At 41.5% G+C, this 18951-nt stretch overlaps 1 protein-coding gene across 4 annotated transcripts in view; it reads right to left on the bottom strand.

The window, feature by feature from the left end:
- Positions 1 to 378: 378 nt before the first annotated feature.
- CLIC5 (chloride intracellular channel 5) overlaps positions 379 to 18951 on the bottom strand; it is a 176799-nt gene continuing 158226 nt past the window's right edge. For all 4 annotated transcript variants that reach the window (XM_023212951.2, XM_031935633.1, XM_031935634.1 and 1 more), the window contains 2 exons: positions 16269 to 16450; positions 379 to 5166 (listed from right to left, as the gene is read on the bottom strand). In XM_023212951.2, coding sequence (XP_023068719.2) covers positions 4999 to 5166; positions 16269 to 16450 — 350 coding nt within the window. In that variant the 3' untranslated portion in view covers positions 379 to 4998. The remainder of the gene's footprint in view (positions 5167 to 16268; positions 16451 to 18951) is intronic.

Below are 18951 nucleotides of genomic sequence, written 5' to 3'. Positions count from 1 at the left end.
GTTTTGTTTTGTTTGAGAGGGAGTCTTGCTCTGTTGCTGTCACTCAGGCTGGAGTGCAGTGGTGTGATCTTGGCTCACTGCAACCTCCACCTCCGAGGTTCAAGCAATTCTCCTGCCTCAGCCTCCAAAGTAGCTGGGATTACAGTCGGATCACTTGAGGTCAGGAGTTCGAGATCAGCCTGGGTAACATGGTGAAACCCCATCTCTACTAAAATATAAAAATTATTCAGGCGTGCTTTTGATTTTTAAAGAAGAGTAAACATTTTCCTTTATAATGGGAAAATAAATTAACCTTGATGTGGAAAAAAAGGTACTTCATACTTGTCATCTAAAACAGCATAGGAAATCCCCACCTCAAATAAGAAGTTAGATGACCGCTTTTGTAATATGTGAAAATAAACCAACTTTATTTGAATCAGTCAATACCAATCAAGACTGGAACACAAATTTGTAATTGCTTCAGATTCATGAGGAAAACACTCAGCTGTATCTTCTTTAAAAGGTATTTTACATTTATTCAAGCTTGAAAGCAAGTCCTGTTATTTCATCACCACAGTTAAAGGTCTCGAGAAAATCAAGTGACTATCATTTGGAGTGTCTTTGTAAAAGGAAACACTTGCTCTTTTACAAAAGCTAAGCATCTTTTGTTAAGCTAGTTAATTCCCCACCTTATAAAATGGAACAACGAGGTGGTCAGGAAAGTAAGACAAATTCAAACATCAGTTGGATATTTTATATTTTAAATATGTGTATAGTCAATATTGTGAAATCTCTAACTCTACATAAAAGACTTTAGATGACTGGATCCTTAAAAGTACATTTTACCAAAAACAGATTGCCTCTATAGAAACACAGAATAACCCAAACCTTATATTGAGGCAATGTATTTTATTTATTTTTGGTTGCAAGAGAGGAATTGGATCTATTTCTTTAAATAACGTTAAATGAAATTATGTACATATTGGATCATACATAATTATGAATCGAAAGTATCCTGACACTAAGCTGGGAGACACATACTGACAAAGGAGAAGAATGTGTGTTCACGAGGAGGGCACATGTTGCTTGCTTTGAATGATAAAGAGAAATGGATAGAAGACAATGGGGCTGTGTGCAGCAGGTCCTGTTCACTTAAGTTCCCATAACGTCAGAATCAGGGTGCTTCACATGCACACGTCTTCCTCTGATGCTTTTTTAAAGATTCTCCTTAATGTCATTTAAAAAAATAAGAAAGTGATCCCTTGGGAATCATTGTACTTAGTTTTAACCATGAATTAACATTTCCTCTTTCCAAGGAGGATGACACCAGCATCTTGATTCACTGTGCAGTTGAGATGACCCCTGGCCAGTGGGCATTGAGACAAGTCACAGAAGTACTTACCGAATACCTACCTGCTGCTTCTAGATCAGTTTAATTTTAGACACAGTCTCTCACAGTGATGCTAAACTCTTTATAAGGTCGACCTGCACATTCTTGCCTCTGCCTCCCTCTTAATTCTATTTGTCCGGGCCTTGCTGATTTCTGGGAATCTCATATGGTCAAGATCTATTTCAGGCATGACCTTTCTTATGACAATTCAAGATGCTTGGTATTGTCTGTGGAGTGACCATGGGTCACAGAACTGTGAAGAGCTTCTGTTGTTTCATTTGACGAGGGCCTGAAAAGGCAGCCCGGGAAACCTCACTCTTGGTGTGGCCTTTTTCTGATAAGATCAAGACTTCGCTGGCCCCATCAGCACAAGAAGGTGACGCTGAGGACAGGCCCATTTCCCAAGCTAAAACTAGTTTGGGATCGTGTGGCCAATAAGCTGATGGACTGTGTTTCCGACATTTCCGCTCATTTGCTTAGTGCTAGGTCACTCTACCTCTTGTTTAAAAGAATATAGCCATGCTCACATCTGTGACTGAATTTATCAAGCATTTGACTTTCTTTATCAGGAGCTGAAGAAGCTGTGCTCTCGATCCATCATGATTTTACTTATCCAGCTTACTTTTTATAGTTGTTAAGCTCTTACTCAATACCTTCTCTCTGGGCCAACCTCAGAAGCAGGCAGTGCTGAATAGATGGTGAATTCAACTCAGTCATTCTGAGTCTAACTCTTGCTTCTCTCTTCGTCTCCCACTACCTGCTTCCCCCACCCCCAATAGTGCTGTGCAAGTCAAAGGAGATAACTAAATACAAAATAAAATAAGATCTCCACACAAATACATCCCCTTTCTGTGCCACCAAAATGCTTTCTGAGCGATTCGTATTCATTCAGGACCAATGACAAGGAAGCCTCCTACCCTATAGCTGTGTAGTGTGGGGTCCCAAATGCAGACCCTCCCATGCTCCCTGAGTTGTTCTTGGGCCACCTAAGTACCTCACCACACTGTTGCTGAGACATGATGTGCTGCACATATGATAAGAAGCCTAGACAGGCTGAAGCATTTGGAGAAAGATCTCTTTTGAAAAAAAAAAAAAGGAAGGTAATGTTAATAGTATTGTTACTTTAATATAACATAATAAATCTAGTCATAAGACACCATAACTCTTAGTCCACAGTCACTTTCGTTATATGACAAACCAGTGCTGAAATATGAAGATATTTCTGAATTAAGGACCCAGAAGTGCCTTCCTTCTATAACTCCTCCCTCTCTTTTTAAATGGCTATAATTGATCATATAACATCCCCACCTCCTTGCCTTAATATATTTATCTCTGTAAAACTAACTCAACCACAAGAAGGGACATCTAGAAACAGCAATATTGATTTGGTTTGGCCTGTTTGTTCTTAAGGACTTGCCAGTTGCTGAATTCTGAACATCCAATCTGAGTCCTTGGAATTCTGCAGCCTTCTCTGGGGTGGAGTCGCCTCACCGGACGCTTGGTTCTGTTTTCTCTGTGGCAATTGGCTATGATTCACAGATGTGTTTCCAGAACAGCCCAACTGTGGGTCTCAGGGAAGTAAACTGCCTCTTAGGTCATCTTGCCTGTGCTGTAAATTCGGGGAAGGATTTCTGAGTACAGCAGGATTTCACACTAATTAAAAGGCCTTCGGGATCATTCCAGCCCTCATTCCCCAGGAGGCTAGTTTGGGGCTTTTCCCTACAGTAAAAAAGGACTGTTTCCTCACCAGTTCTCCTTGTTAAACATCTCCAGGGCACAGTTTCCAGGGGGACCTGGAAAGGTTCCTTTAGAGGTGGAAATGAATCAACTCATTCTGTCTTTTCAAAGCTTTCTCAGGCTTATAAAGTGTCCTACTGAGAAAGTTCCTCTTCCTCAGTGGGCTCTAGGAGGCCTCCTGCTTCCTCTCCTCTGATTTGATCAATGGGTCACCTTTTTTCCTCAGAGATCCCTGGAGGCAGGTAGGTCCAGGGATTGCTTGGGTTAGAATCTGTTGATGTTTCTATGGAAAGGACCCGTGCTGTCCTGCCCTTGCTGAGAAATGAGCCAAGTCCAGGGGCTTTCCGGCACTTGGGAGCCTCACCCTTTCCCAGCGAACACCATAGAAGGGGGATTGTTGAAGGTAAGGGCCTGTGGCAAATGGATTTTCTCACTGGGCGTTCACTGGGAGAGGGAGTTGATGAGAGCATTTTTCTTAGTTTCCTCTGTGCAGGTCCCCAAGCTCAGGCTGGGTAAGCTTTTTAGGAGATGAAACTCAAGGAGAATGACAGAAGAGTGAAATATTAGCTTAAAATTTTTTCCTTTTTTTTCATCTGGCAGTTAAGTCTGATTGTAGGAAAATTAACCCAGATGGGTCTATATTTTTCTTCAAGTTCAAACCACATGATTTTCTAGTCAGAAAGGCTCATGGACTTTCTTCCTAAGGTGTTCCATGATCAGACCACCTCCTAAATGTGGCTCTTACCCATTATAGGCTACAGCCGAATCAGGCAGGAGCAACTGCTGGAGAGCACCCAGCCAACAGACCTGCATTCCAGAAGCAGCTTGGAGAAACCGGGAAGACGTTTTTGGCCCATTCTTGGGTTTTTACTGTACGGTTAGCAGTTACATGATGCCACCAGTCCAAGACTTAGATCATGAGAGAAGGCCTTTTTAAAAGTTTACCAGGGAACATCAAGAGTCATAAAGAACTCTTTTGTCTTCACCCATCCCTCCTCCTCCCACTCCCATCTACTTTCTCATAGCTCAAAAACCACTCACTGGTAAGCACAGTCAAACCCAGGCCTGTAATCACCACTGAAACAACTACTCCTAAGCAAGCAAACCCCATGGCTGGTAGACCCCGTGGGCCTTTTGGCATCAACACTGCTCCCCTCCCCTCCCATCCCAGTCACTGCAGTTTAGAATTGCATGCCAATTTCCTTTTCTGGCAGGACCTGGACAGCACAGAAGCCAGGGACAGCATGGGCCAGGTGCGCAGCAGCAGCACAGCATTCCTGGCACTGCAACAAACTGAGACTGTGTCTCAAGTGACTTTCCAGTCTGGCCCTTAGTGCCCAATAACCGGAGTGTCAGAAGTAGTGAGACTGAAGCTGTGTTTACCAGACACCCAAGTCCACAGCCAGCTCGGTCCTCCTCCATTCACTCTCTCTGTGGGTAATAGATCTCTTTCTAAGAAGGATGAAGATGGCATTTGTCCTTGGCCTTGTAGGTATGGACGGAGAGGAGGGTAGAAAAGGAGCTGGTGTTGCATGTTTCTAAAGCATCTGAGAAGGTATTTTGATATTGGCAGCAGAAGCCAGTAGCAATCCCATATGTGGGCTCTCCAACACTGACTGACCCCAAACATGCTGAGCCCAGATCAAGCTGACAGGCCAAGAGGTGGACTGTGTCAATCATTTCTGCTAGATTCCTATGTGAGGAGGCCAGGGATGGTGCTGACCTTCGTGAAGGAGAGCAAGCTGGAGTTCCCATAATACCAGCAAGGATGAGGCTTGATTACAAAAAGTGTGCCTCAAGGCAGTGAGAAAGAGGAGTCTATGAAGCTGGAGTCTTAGGGGAGTGGTTCTGCGGCGTCCTTCTGCGGTGGGGATGGGACAAAATGGCTGTGCTCAGGATCGGCTGAGGCGTTTGGCGACGTCAGCGTAGGCCAACTCGATCTCACTGTCAGCTGCACAGGTGTTAGTGAACTCATCACGGGCATAGGCATTCTTGAGGTACCGCCACAGGCCTGTCATCTCAGCCGGGATATCATAGTTGCGGTATTTCTTGGCCACAATCTAAAACAGAGATGGCAGGACAGTGATGGTATGAAGGCATGAAACAAATCATTAGAAAGTGTTAGTGGCTGTCCCAGTGTGTGTGCACTGCAGGAAACCTCTGCGCATCACCACGGGCCATCAGCGATATGTTTGAAATGCAAGTTGGCAGTGCTGTCTTCTTTTTGTTTTGTTTTAATTTAATTTCTTAAGTAAATATAATTTGCCCTTTGATCTAGTGTTTCAAATTCTAGGATTTTTTTCTCAAGAAATAATCATGGATGGATACAAAGATTTAGCTATACAATTATGATCCCAGAACTATTTTGAGTAACAAAAATGGTGCACAGCACCAATGTCCAACAATATGTGAATACATACGTTATCTTACACAAATAAAATGGCATAGTGGAGGGACATTAAAAATGATGCTGCTGAGAAAATCTAGTGATATGGAAAACTCTTCAAGATAGACTATTACACTTAAAGTTCAAGTATAATGCATTTGGAGAAACATATATGATGGCTAGATGTCTATATAACTATATATTACCAGTGGTTACGTCTGATTGATATAATTACCAGCAAATTTTCTTTTCTATTTTCTCTTATTTACTTTGTTTCACACAGGTGTCCTCATTTGTAGAAGGGGGAAAAAAAAACATGAAAAGCAAATTATATATTGGAATGTATATGTAGGTTTAGACTATGGCATAAGAGTAAGCAAATACTGATTTCTGTTCTCGCCCTGGTTTGCCACACTCGGAGGGGATGTGGACTGGAGAGTTCTGGAGAAATGGTATTTGCTTTGAGAGAAACAGGAGCATAGTGATTAAAAGCATGGGCTCTGGATCCCAAATGACTGGATTTGCAATTATGGCTCCACTTAGCAGCTGTGTGACACTGGACAGGTTACATAACCTCTCTGAACTCCAATTTCTTTACCTCTAAAATGGATGTAATAATAAAACCTACTTTGGAGTAATAGATTAGTTAATACACATCATATGCTTAGAGGAGTGTCTGGCACATACTAAATACTCAATAAACCTCAAGTATTATTATAATTCACTGTGACCTAGCTTGTACCCATTTGCATGCATTTTCTTAATGGGGGGAGCAGGATGGTTTCTTTAATGAGGTCTGTCTAGCTGTGGCAGCTTCATGGACCTGTGACTTGTGACCTGTGTGGTCTCACCTTGCACCCAGAAGAGCCCTGCTCTTGGTTTAATGCTCTGGGGTCAATATGTGGAAATTCTTAATAATTTTTAAACAGGGCTCCCCTGTTTTCACTGTGCACTAGGACCTGCACATTAACTGGTCCTCCTCTAGCTCTTCCAGGCTAGGCTAGGGTAGGGGTAACAGGAGAGTAGTATCACTTCTGGCTCCCCTCCCTCCCTCTCTTCCCTCCCTCCCTTTCTCCCTCCCTCCCTTCCTTCTCCCTTCCTTCCTTTCTTCCTTCCTTCCTTCCTTTCTTCCTTCCTTCCTTCTTTCCTCCCTTTCTCCCTCCCTCCCTTTCTCTCTCTTTCTCTCTCTCTCCTTCTCTTCCTTCCTTCCCTGTTTTTTTTTTAGGGGATACAAGGGGGTACATGCGCAGGCTTGTTATTTGGGTATAATGCATGATGCTGAGGTTTGGGGTATGATTGATCCTGTCACCCAAGTAATGAGCATAGTTTTTCTACACTTGCCCCCTCCATCCCACCCGCCAAGTAGTCCCCAGTGTCTATTGTTGCCATCTTTGTGTCCATGAGTACCTATTGTTTATCTCTTACTTATAAGTAAGAACATGTAGTTTCATGTTTTCTGTTCTTGCATTAGTTTGCTTAGGATAATGGCCTCCAACTGCATCCATGTTGCTGCATAGGACATAACTTTGTTTCTTTATATGGCTATGTAGTATTCCACCATGTATATGTACAACGTTTTGTTTATTCAGCCCACTGTTGATGGGCACCCAGGTTGATTTCATGTCTTTGCTATTGTGAAGAGTGATGTGATAAACATATGAACGCATGTGGGAGTTTCTTTGGTAAAACAATTTATTTTCCTTTGGATATATAACCAGTAATGGGATTGCTGGGTCGAATGATAGCTCTGTTTTTAGTTCTTTGAGAAATCTCCAAACTGCTTTCCACAGTGACTGAACTAATTTAAATTCCCACCAACACTGTATAAGTGTTCCCTTTTCTCCACAGACTAACCAACATCTCTTGCTTTTTGACTTTTTAACAATAACCATCCTGACTGGTGTGAGGGGTGTGTCTCATTGTGCTTTTAATTTGCATTTCTCCAGTGATTGGTGATACTGAGCTTTTTAAAAAATGTTTGTTGGCCACTTATTATGTCTGTTTTTGAGAAGTGTCTGTTCATGTCTTTTGCCCATTTTTTAATGGTATTATTTGGTTTTTGCTTATTCAATTGTTTAAGTTCCTTATAGATTCTGGATATTAGACCTTTGTCAGATGCATAGGTTGCAAATATCTCCTCCCATTCTGTGAGTTAACTGTTAACTCTGTTCATAGTTTCTATGTGCAGAAGCTCTTTAGTATAAGTAGGTCCTACTTGTTAATTTTTATTTTTGTTGCAATTGCTTTTGATAACTTCATCATAAATTACTTCCCAAAACTGATGTACAGAATGTTTCTTGGTTTTCTTCTAGGATTCTTGCTTAGGTAAATCTTTAATCCATATTGAGTTACTTTTTATATATGATGAAAAGTAGGGGTCCAGTTTCATTCTTCTGCATATGGTTAGTCAGCTATTCCAAAACCATTTATTGAATAGGAAGTCCTTTCCCCATTGCTTATTTTTGTCAATTTTGTTGAAGATGAGATGGCTGTAGGTGTGTGGCTTTATTTCTGGGTTCTCTGTTCTGTTCCATTCATCTATGTGTCTGTTTTCGTACCAGTACCATGTTGTTTTGGTTACTGTAGCCTTATAGTGCAGTTTGAAGTCAGGTAATGTGACACCTCCAGCTTTGTTTTTTTTTTTTTTTTGCTTAGGATTGCTTTGGCGATTCAGGCTCATTTTTGGTTCCACATGAATTTTTAGAATAGTTTTTTTCTAGTTATGTGAAAAATGACATCAGTAGCTTGATAGGAACGGCATTGAATCTGCACATTGCTTTGGACAGTATGGCCATTTTACTAATGCTAATTCTACCAATTTATGAGCATGGAATGTTTCTCCATTTGTTTGTGTCAGCTGTGATTTCCTTCAGTAGTGTTTTATAGCTCTCCTTGTAGAGATTTTTTTAACTCCCTGGTTAGATGTAGTCCGAGGTATTGTACTATATTGTATTGTATTGTAATTTTGCAGCTATTTATAAATGGGATTATGTTCTTGATTTGGCTCTCAACTTTAATGTTGTTGGCATACAGAAATGCTGCTGCTGATTTGTGCACATTGATCTTTTTTGTTGTTGTTGTTGTTGTTGTTGTTTTTTGAGATGGAGTTTTGCTCTTATTGCCCAAGCTGGCGTACAATGGTGCAATCTTGGCTCACTGCAACCTCCGCCTCCTGGGTTCAAGTGATTCTCCTACCTCAGCCTCCTGAGTAGCTGGGATTACAGGCATGGACCACCATGCCTGGCTAATTTTGTATTTTTAGTAGAGACAGGGTTTCTCCATGTTGGTCAGGCTGGTCTTGAACTCCCAGCCTCAGGTGATCCACCTGCCTCAGCCTCCCAAAGTGCTGGGATTACAGGCATGAGCCACTGTGCCCAGTCACATTGACCTTTTATACTGAGACTTTACTGAAGTTGTTTACCAGTTCCAGAAGCCTTCTGGTGAAGTCTTTAGGGTTTTTGAGGAATAGAATCATATCATCAGTAAAGAGAGATAATTTGACTTCTTTTCCTATTTGCATGTCTTTTATTTCTTTCTCTTGCCTGATTGCTCTGGCAAGGACTTCCACTACTATGTTGAATAGGAGTGGTGAGAGTGGGCATCCTTGTCTTGTTCCAGTTTTCAAGGGGAATGAGCTCAGTTTTTGCCCATTCAATAAGATGTTGGCTGCAGATTTGTCATAGATGGATGGCTCTTATTATTTTGAGGAGTGTTCCTTTAATGCCTAATTTCTTGAAAGTTTTTGTGACGAAGCGATGTTGAATTTTATCAAAAGCTTTTTCTGTGTCTATTGAGATGATCATTAGTTTTTTTTTTTTAATTCTGTTTATGTGGTGAATAAAATTTATTGATTTGTGTGTGTTGAACCAACCATGCATCCTAAGAAGAAACCTATTTGATCAATGCAAATTAACTATTTGATGTGCTGCTGGATTTGGTTTGCTAGCATTTTGTTGTGAATTTTTTGTGTCTATGTTCATCAGGGATATTGGCTTGAGGTTTTCTTTTATCATTGTGTCTTTGTCAGGTTTTGGTATCAGGGTGGTGCTAGCTTCATAGAATGAGTTAGGAAGGAGTCCTTCTTCCTTGGTATTTTGGAATGGTTTAAGTACGACTGGTACTGGTTCTTCTTTGTATGTCAGGTAGAATTCAGCTGTGAATCCATCTAGTCTGGGGCTTTTATTGGTTGGTAGTTTTTTGAAAATTACTGATTTAATTTCATAACTCAATTAGTCTGTTCATGGTTTCAATTTCTCCCAAACTCAATCTTGGAATATTGACTTTGTATACTTCACCTTTCCTGAAGTTGTTGATCAATTCCAGGAGCCTTTTGGTGAAGTCTGTAGGGTTTTCAAGAAATAGAATCATATCATCAGTAAATACAGAATTTAACTCCTTCTTTTCTTACTTGTATGCCTTTTCTTTCTTTCTCTTGCCCTATAGATCTGGACTTCCATATGATGTTGAGTAGGAATGGTGAGTGGGCATCCTTGTCTTGTTCCAGTTTTCAAGGCAAATGAAAAGTGTATTTCTAGGAATTTATCCATTTCCTCTAGATTTTCTGCTTTGTGTGCATAGAGGTGTTCATAATAGTCTTTAAGGATCTTCTGTATTTCTGTGAGATCAGTTGTAGTGTCTTCTTTGTCCTTTCTGATTGTGCTTATTTGGATTTTCTCTCTTTTTTTGGTTAATCTAGCTGGTGGTTTATTGATCTTGTTTATCCTTTCAAAAAAACCCACTTTTGGTTTCATTGATTCTTTGTAAGAATTTTGGGGTCTCAATTTCATTCAGTTCTGCTCTGATTTTAGTTATTTCTTTTATTCTACTAGCTTTGAGATTAGTTTGTTCTTGTTTTTCTAGTTCCTCTAGGTGTGATGTTACACTGTTAATTTGAGATCTTTCTAACTTTTTGAGGTAGGCATTTGGTGCTACAAACTTTCCTTGTAATATTGCTTTTGCTACATCCCAGAGATTTTGGTATGTTGTGTCTTTGTTTTCATTTATTTCAAAGAATGTTTTCACTTTTGCTGTAATTTTTTTGTTTACCCAAAAATAATTCAGGAGTGAGTTGTTTAATTTCATGTATTTGTGTGGTTTTGAGACATCTTCTTGGTGTTGATTTCCGTTTTTGTTCCACTGTGGTCCAAGGGTATGATTGGTATAATTTCTATTTTTTTGAATTTATTGAGATTTGCTTTATGGTTGAGCATGTGGTTGATCTTGGAGTATGTTCTGTGTGCAGATGAGAGGAATGTATATTCTGTGGTCAATGGGTGGAGTATTTAGTATATGTCTATTATGTCCAATTGGTCAAGTGTTAAATTTAAGTCCAGAATATATTTGTTCGTTTTCTGCCTCAATGATCTAATGTTGTTAGTGAGTTGTTGAAGTCCCCCATTATTATTGTGTGTTGTTGCTGTCTAAGTCTTTTCATAGGTCTAGAAGTGCTTGCTTTGTGAACCTGGGTGCTCCAATGTTGGGTGTGTATATATTTAGAATGGTTAAGTCTTCTTGTTGTAGTCACCCCTTTATTATTATGTAATGCCCTTCTTTGTTCTTTTTTTTTTTTTTTTTGCACTATTGTTGGTTTATGGTATGTTTTACCTGATATAAGAATAGTGACCCCTGTTCTTTTTTGTGTTCCATTTGTGTAAAAATCTTTCTTCAGCCCTTTACTTTGAGCCTATGGATGTTGTTACATATGAGATGGGTCTCTTGAAGACAGCAGATGAGTGGCTCTTACTTTTTATCCAAATTGCCACTCTATGCCTTTCAAGTGGGGCACTTCGATCATTTACATTCAAGGTTAATATTGATATGTGAGGTATTGATCTTTTCATGAAGTTGTTAACTGGTTGCTTTGTAGTTTCTATTGTGTGGTTGCTTTACATGGTCTGTGGGCTATATACAAGTGTGTTTTTGTGGTAGCAGGTATCATTCTTTTGTTTCCACGTTTAGAAGTCCCTTAAAGATCTCTTGTAAGTATGGTCTAATGGTAATAAATTCCCTTAGCACTTGCTTGTCTGGAAAAGATTTTATTTCTCCTTTGTTTACAAAGCTTAGTTTGGTGGCATATGAAGCTCTTGGTTGGAAGTTCTTTCTTTAAAAATACTGAAAATAGGCCCTCAATCTCTCCTGGCTTGCAAGATTTCTGCCAAGAAGTCTGCTGTTAGCCTGATGGGGTTCCATTTGTATCTGTTCTTATCTTTTTCTCTAGCTGCCTTTAAGACTTTTCTCTTTGGCACAGACCTTGTACAGTTTGGTGACTATATGCCTTGGTGAAGTTCATTTGTAAAGTATCTCACAGGTGTTCTCTGGATTTCTTGTATCTGTACATCCACCTCTCTACCTTGCTTTCTTTTTCAAAGAGGGCCCTAGACTATTGACCATGGGATCCTCCCACTCAGAGAAGCCCCAGATCAGCCACTCTGGACTTTTATCTTCATATCGATGCTGGTAATATGCAGAGTTTCCTAGAAAGTTGTGCTGAAGTGAAGGATGATGATGACTTGATGGATGAAAAGCTCACTGTTGCAGACATGTTCACGGACATTTGGGAACATTTTTTTCCCCTCTATGCTTCTAGACCAGTGTTGAACTTATATTATAACACTGAGCTATAATCTATTCTGAATCATAATTACTGTTTCAGTACCCTTTTTTTTCCTCTAGCTTGTGGGAAGTGTAAGGATAGCAATTGCAGCTTCTTCACTTCTGTACTCCTTGATAGTCTCAATAATGATGTTGATCAGAGGAATGATAATAACAAACATTTATTCACTGTGTGCTCTGTTCCAAGGACTGCTTTAAGTACTTTGCAAGGTACTTAAATCTCTAAATAATCCTATAAGGAAGAGTCTATTATATTCCCATTTACAGATGAGAAAAGTAAGACAAAGGGGGATTAAATAGGTTGGGATTCAATAAACGGTTGTATTTAGTCTTTACAATCTTAAGTTATCTGTACATCAGAAAAGGTCCTCTAGTGTCATGTGTAATAAAATAATTTGAAAGCACTGAAGATCCCTAGCAATGAGCAAACTGAAGCTACAAGAGATTATGTGGCTTAATGTTACATGAGAAATTAATTAATTTAACCAATATCTATTGAGTTACCGTTCATATTTATTACAGTCCTTGCTTTATAATCCACAATTCTTTCTACTTTGCTACTCAGCCCTACGTAGCTGATAAAGCAATGGGTCTACTCAGAATCCCTCATGAGCCAGTCATTAATCTATTGTTGCTTATCTCCAAACCTACTCTTTTATTTGCTTTATTTGTGATACTGGGGCTGGGACTGAGCAGATCACATCTTTTCTTTGCCAGTGAATCCTGTTAGGTTCTGCCAAGAGGAGTTACTGGAGAAAGCCAGCAAGGTTGGAGGAGGAGATGGGAGGGAGAAGCTGTTGCTTTTCAGCTTCCTCTTTCTGTCAGAGTCTCCATTTATTTCTGGGAGCAGCAGCTGAATCCAGTTTGCTCTTTTGTCAATACTCACAGGATCAGCTTCATCATACCCATGCAGAGAGGCCAGCACACAGCAGAGACTCTGCTTTAGAGGCTGGATCCCAGCCAACCTGAGCTTGGACCCTGGCACCAGCTGAACAGCACTTTCACCCACATGCAGCTCTGCAGGGTCCCTCATCTACAGAGCCTCGAAGTTTGTAAGTTTTAATAATTCCAACCTCTTCCCTTTGTTCCTCCTGCCCTAGGAGTCGTAGCTGCCTCTTGAAGGTAGAACCTCCTAGTATATTTTGCCTTTCCAATTCTTTAGTACATAGTACTTCTTTAAATTCTCTCTGTTAAAATAACTGGTATGGTGTGGGCACCAAAGAAGCCACCCCCACACTGTTCTGTCTGGCTTAGGTAACTACAAGCAAGGGTGATGAAGTCCGAGTCCTTTGATAAAGCTCTCACAGTGAGAGATGCCACCAAGATATCTCCCCAGTTTTTTTGTTCAGTGAAAGATGGTGATCCCTTGGGTTGGGCCAAGTTCCTTTGAGAAGAGACTGTCTTGGCTAAGAGCAAATTCATGCGGGAGTGGTGGCCTGACCAAGGGAACTGGCTGGAATTTGCCAGAGTGGATGAAAAATGTCTACAATAAGGTAAAGGGATCCAAAACTATTTTTCACAATGACACACTGCTTCATAGAGTAACCTCAAGTCATTTCACACTGAAATTATATTTTCAGGATTTTAAAGGGCAGAATATTAGCTTCAATACAGCAGAAATGCAATTTATAAATATGTATTTATATTGATATTGATGTTCCCCTTCCTGTTTGTCTCCGGGACTGAACATCGTCACTATGCTAGGCAAGGATCCCAGTGGGCAAGGAAAGGCCTGCAGATGCCCCTCCCAACCAAGACCTGTGCACCCTGGGCCTTGGCTGCTGAACTGGTCATTTCTTCACACATTGGCTTGACTTTGGGAGATGAGAACTAGGAGGGGGCCAGACAATGAATGTTCAAGCCAAACTCTCATGGGGAGCCTGGGCCAGAGCAACTCCACTTCCAGGGATGGAGAAAAACCTGAAAGTGAGCCAGGCAAGAGGAGAGTGAGCATGAAAGCAGCAAGGGGGTGAGGATGCACACAGAGCTCTGACGTTCGCAGGGACTTCCATGCTCATGTTCTGAATTTGCTCTTTCATATGAAAACAGTTAGCTCCCACAGCCTAGATTAAGTTTTGGCATCTGAAGCCAAACTGGAGGCCTGACTTGGCTTCCCCTTTGCTCTTTGTGCACTTCAGAGGTTTGCCAGATTTCTGGGATCTGATAAGCTGGATCAGCAGAAATCCAAAGAGATAGGGGCCAAGGGTTGGCCTTTATTCTCTCATTGGCCATCTTCTTTTTGATCTCCAGCTTCTCTGGGTGAACCACCCACTGAACTTTCTCCAAGGACAGGGCTTCACTGAGTCATTTAAGACTGGTGGGAATTAAGGAAATCACAGGATGAAGCCCAAGGCTTGGGAGATCCATTTGTTTGTCTTGTTCAACAAATGGTTTTTTAGTGGAAGTGAATACATGTTTGAGCAAGAGAAAAGGTAAGAAAGAGGGAAGGAAGAAGGGAAAAGAAAGCAAGAAGGAATACTATTCACTTCTGTTCTCCTAGGCACAAGAAAAATGAATTCCAAAAAGATTAGATGATGTGCCCTAGCTCATGCTGCTTGTTGGCAGCAAGATACAGGACTGGAACTTGGGTCTCTTGATCTTTGCGTTGTATCACTCTGACACAGTGTGACTGAGCTGGAATTATATCATCCCTTTCAAAGGTACTTGTTCCTAAGGAGGAGAAGAATAAAGGATGATGGGTGGGGCATGCAGTAGTTAATAACTTCAAAGAGACATAGATTGAGTGGATCTACAAGTGACTATTGGCTTGGCCCCAAATCCAAAATGTTTTTGTCTAAATAGGTTGTATTTGCCCAATCCATTTTTATGCATGATTCCCTCTCAGTCTTCAGCTCTGACTAAGGCCTATGGAAACACCAGTGTACACACAACTGAGTTATTTCAGCTCAAGCTGGTACATGCTCTGGTTGGAGAGGAGATAGCATTTCTGTCTCAGGACTTGAGCTGAAAAATAATAGGCATATACCCAGCTGACAAATGATCGAATCTGAGTCTTCTCAGTGAAGCATAGAAATAAACTGGGTATCATAAAGACATACACCAGGTGATCACATGATCAATCAATGAGTATTTATTAAAGGGTCACCATGTGCCCACCATCACGTTTTGAAAAGGTCTTATCCTCACAGAGCTTGCTGTCTGGCTGAGACAGTGAGAAATAAGCGTGTGTAAAAGTAGAGCACAGTATGGCTATCTGATACTAGGCTGATGAGGGTCAGGAAAGGATGGGGGAAGACGTGCTCATTTACAGAGCTTAGGGGGATACAACTACTGTCTTCAAATGAGGTGAAGGCAAGCAGAGCTGTTCTGTGTTGCTCTAGAGAACAAACGGATAGCAGGGAGGCATGCTTGGGCTCATTGTAGAGCACAATGATTTAATAATCAGAGCTATCTAACATGGTAGGGCTGGCTCGTTAGGCAGAGGACTCCTCATTCTCAGAAGCTGCAGTCACAGCTTCACAGAAGCTTGTCAAAGAAACAGCAGAAAGTGGTACAGGTTGAAGTGGGAGATTGTTTTGGATGACCTCTAAATGTCCTTTCCAACTCTTAGATTCCCAGGATTTGTTGTATAGGAGAGGATTACACTACATGTTGCAGATGGTTAGTAAGTGCAATGATAGCAAGAAAGTGACATCACCTCTTGCAACCTCCACCTCTTCATTTGATAGATGAGGAAAATGATGTGGGCTCACCTCAGGAAGCTGCTGGAGGAAGTGAGAAGGTGGGTCTGGGCACAAATTAAAAATGCATATGAGGGCACATTTAATAGAGCTGTAGGGGTGTGGCCAGGGAAATCCTATGAGGAAGAGGCCTTTGGAGTGATATGACTGTATACAACAATGATGATTGCGACTATTACACATATTAAACCCCTACAATATGCCAAGCACTTTCACGCTATATATACTCTTCCACCAATCCTTGATGTAAGCAATATATGCCTATTTTTATAAATGAAAACTGAAGATCAAAGAGGCCACACAGCCATCAAGCAGCAGAGGGTGACCTTGGGTCCTCATTACCTGACTTCAGGTTCCAGGCTCTTGACCAACAGGTGGTACTGTCCTTGACTCATCCACACAGGTGACCTGGGCCTAAGAAGGAGCTGGATCTTGCAGGCCTCTGTGGGTAGAGCTCTCTTACCTTGACCACATGGAGCTTGGGCAACAGATTGCAGTCAGCCAGGGTCAGCTCATCCCCATCCAGGAACTTGCGCCGGGACCCCTTGTCTTCCCCACAAGTGTTGGCGTCAATCTCCTCCGGTAGAGGGGTGTTCAGGTAGTCATCCAATTTCTTTAGAGCCTTGGTTAGGCCTCTCTCAAGGGCTGGCATGGAAGAGTAAAAGAAGGGCCTTTATTCAAACTGCTTGCCAGTGGATACAGTCATAGGGTCTTCAGAGTGGAGTAGCTCATCTAGAATCCTGTCCCCCTCATCACATTACCCACTCCCCACACACTGCAGAATACCTGGAAACCATTAACACAATGCAGTAGAAGTGTACTAAATAGCCTGAAAAGGCAAACCCTAACCAAACAATAAACATTAGCTAATCCTTTGCTTTGAAAAACATACATAAATACAGAAATACAGGCTGGGCGTGGTGGCTCATGCCTGCAACCCCAGCACTTTGGGAGACCGGGGTGGACAGATCATGAGGTCAAGAGATCGAAACCACCCTGGCCAACATGGTGAAACTCTCTTTCTACTAAAAATACAAGAATTAGCTGGGCACGGTGCATGTGCCTGTAGTCCCAGCTACTAGGGAGGCTGAGGCAGGAGAATCTCTTGAACACGGGAGGCAGAGGTTGCAGTAGGTACAATAATACTAGCCAATTTATTTGTTTGTTTGTTTATTTATTTATTTATTTTTCAGACAGAGTCTCACTCTGTCACTAGGCTGGAGTGCAGTAGTGTGATCTGGGCTCACTGCAACCTCCGACTCCCTGGTTCAAAAGATTCTCCTGCCTCAGCCTCCCGAGTAGCTGGGATTACAGGCACAAGCCACCACATCCAGCTAATTTTTGTAGTTTTAGTAGAGACAGAGTTTCACCATGTTGACCAGGATGGTCTCGATCTCCTGACCTCACGATCGGCCTGCCTCGGCCTCCCAAAGTGCTGGGATTACAGATGTAAGCCACCACGCCTGGCCAATACTAGCCATTTTTGTAAAAAAATTTTGGTTATCTATAATTTGCTAATATTCCCCATCAACCTACATATTACATTTTTAGGATGAAAAGGCTATTACCTAGGTAAATAAAAACTATCTAGAAGTTCCAGGACAGAGACACGCATCAGATTTTGTGGAAGTATTAACTATAGCTAACCCAACCCAAGAAGAGTTGGGGACAAGGCCTTCAGGGGGACATGACAGAGGGAAAAGAACAGCCCTTTTTGATGTCACCCCCAGAGAAGTGATGAGTATCAGGGAAGAATATTTGGGTTTACTCTAGGGAAGCTTGTTCTAAAAATCACTACTGTCTCAAATGGAAGGGCTCCACCAGAAATGTGCAGCTCCCAGCTGCACAGAAAGCTGTCATGGTTGTGACTCAAAGAATGAACACCCAAAGGAAGATAACGTGGGAGAAGGCTTTTACAGTCTTGCCCAAATAATTATCTGTCACATAATTTGTTTAGACACACAAGCAGACAAAATACCCAAAAGAACAACTGCGGGAAGCCATCATCACTGAAAATCATTTTGCCCAGAATCTCATAGTCCATTCTAATCAGAGAACACTACCATAGAAACTTTCTTCTTGAGCTCAAAGGAAAAACATGGAGGAAATGGCTGACCAGGGCATCAGTCATTGCACCTGTGTCATCAGCCCCATCCCCAGCAGCTGTTTTTCCAGACTCTGGTTTAGAGTCTCACACTGAGATAATGGAGTTCGATCCTGCTGTTCATTCCAGTAGACACAAGGGGGACACTGCCTTCTGGAGGCAAAGCCAAGAGGGCTGTACTCTTGTTCAGGTTTTCCCAAATATGCCTTGTTAGCCACTCCTCTCATAACCCACTTTTTGTCTTTTCATAGAAGGCCTTTTTTTCGAGACAATGGAACGACACCAACCCAACATAAATCAATTGAACACTTACTGGAATGTTTGAAAACTGCCTGGAGGCTGGGCATAGTTTCTCAATACTTTCTTCTCCCTGGTGTGGCATTTGAACTACTTCATCATCTGCTTTGTGTTTCCAGTTTGGGAGAATAGACTAAGCAGGGCTGGGAAAATGCAGTATATTCCTTAGTAATTGTCTAGACTGTGATGGGATTGCAAGGATATACAAAGGCAATGGCAGAGGGTGGGTACTAGACAATGCTTATTATGCTTTTCTCCCCAAAGCACTTGTGATTTATTTGTTTGCTTGCTCAAAACCCTCTACCCCTTTCATTCATGGAGATTATGGCAAAATCTTGATTTTAATGAAGAAAGGAAGAATCAAATACTGGGCCTGTCAAACTTTGACCAATAAATATCCTCTGAGGGAAAGAGTCACACGATAGCAGATGAGACATTGCAGGTTCTAATCTCAAATGGTCCTGGAGACCTGAGTGGGCTGCTGCAGAAGTCTGTACCCATGTCACCAGGTCTGGGAAATATCATGAAATTTGGTGAAAAGCCTAGAGCAGTGATTGAAGTTCCTTGGGAAGATAGTTCTGTATATTCCTCCGGTAATTCCTTGAGATGGAAGAAGATAGTTCTGTATATCCCTTCGGTAATTCCTTGAGATGGAAGAAGATAGTTCTGTATATCCCTTCGTTAATTCCTTGAGATGGAAGAAGATAGTTCTGTATATCCCTTCGGTAATTCCTTGAGATGGAAG

This window comes from Piliocolobus tephrosceles, chromosome 5, assembly GCF_002776525.5.
Source record: "Piliocolobus tephrosceles isolate RC106 chromosome 5, ASM277652v3, whole genome shotgun sequence".
Lineage (NCBI taxonomy): Eukaryota > Metazoa > Chordata > Mammalia > Primates > Cercopithecidae > Piliocolobus > Piliocolobus tephrosceles.
The sequence above is the reverse complement of the archived record's forward strand: the minus strand, read 5'-3'. Positions and strand labels throughout refer to the sequence as shown.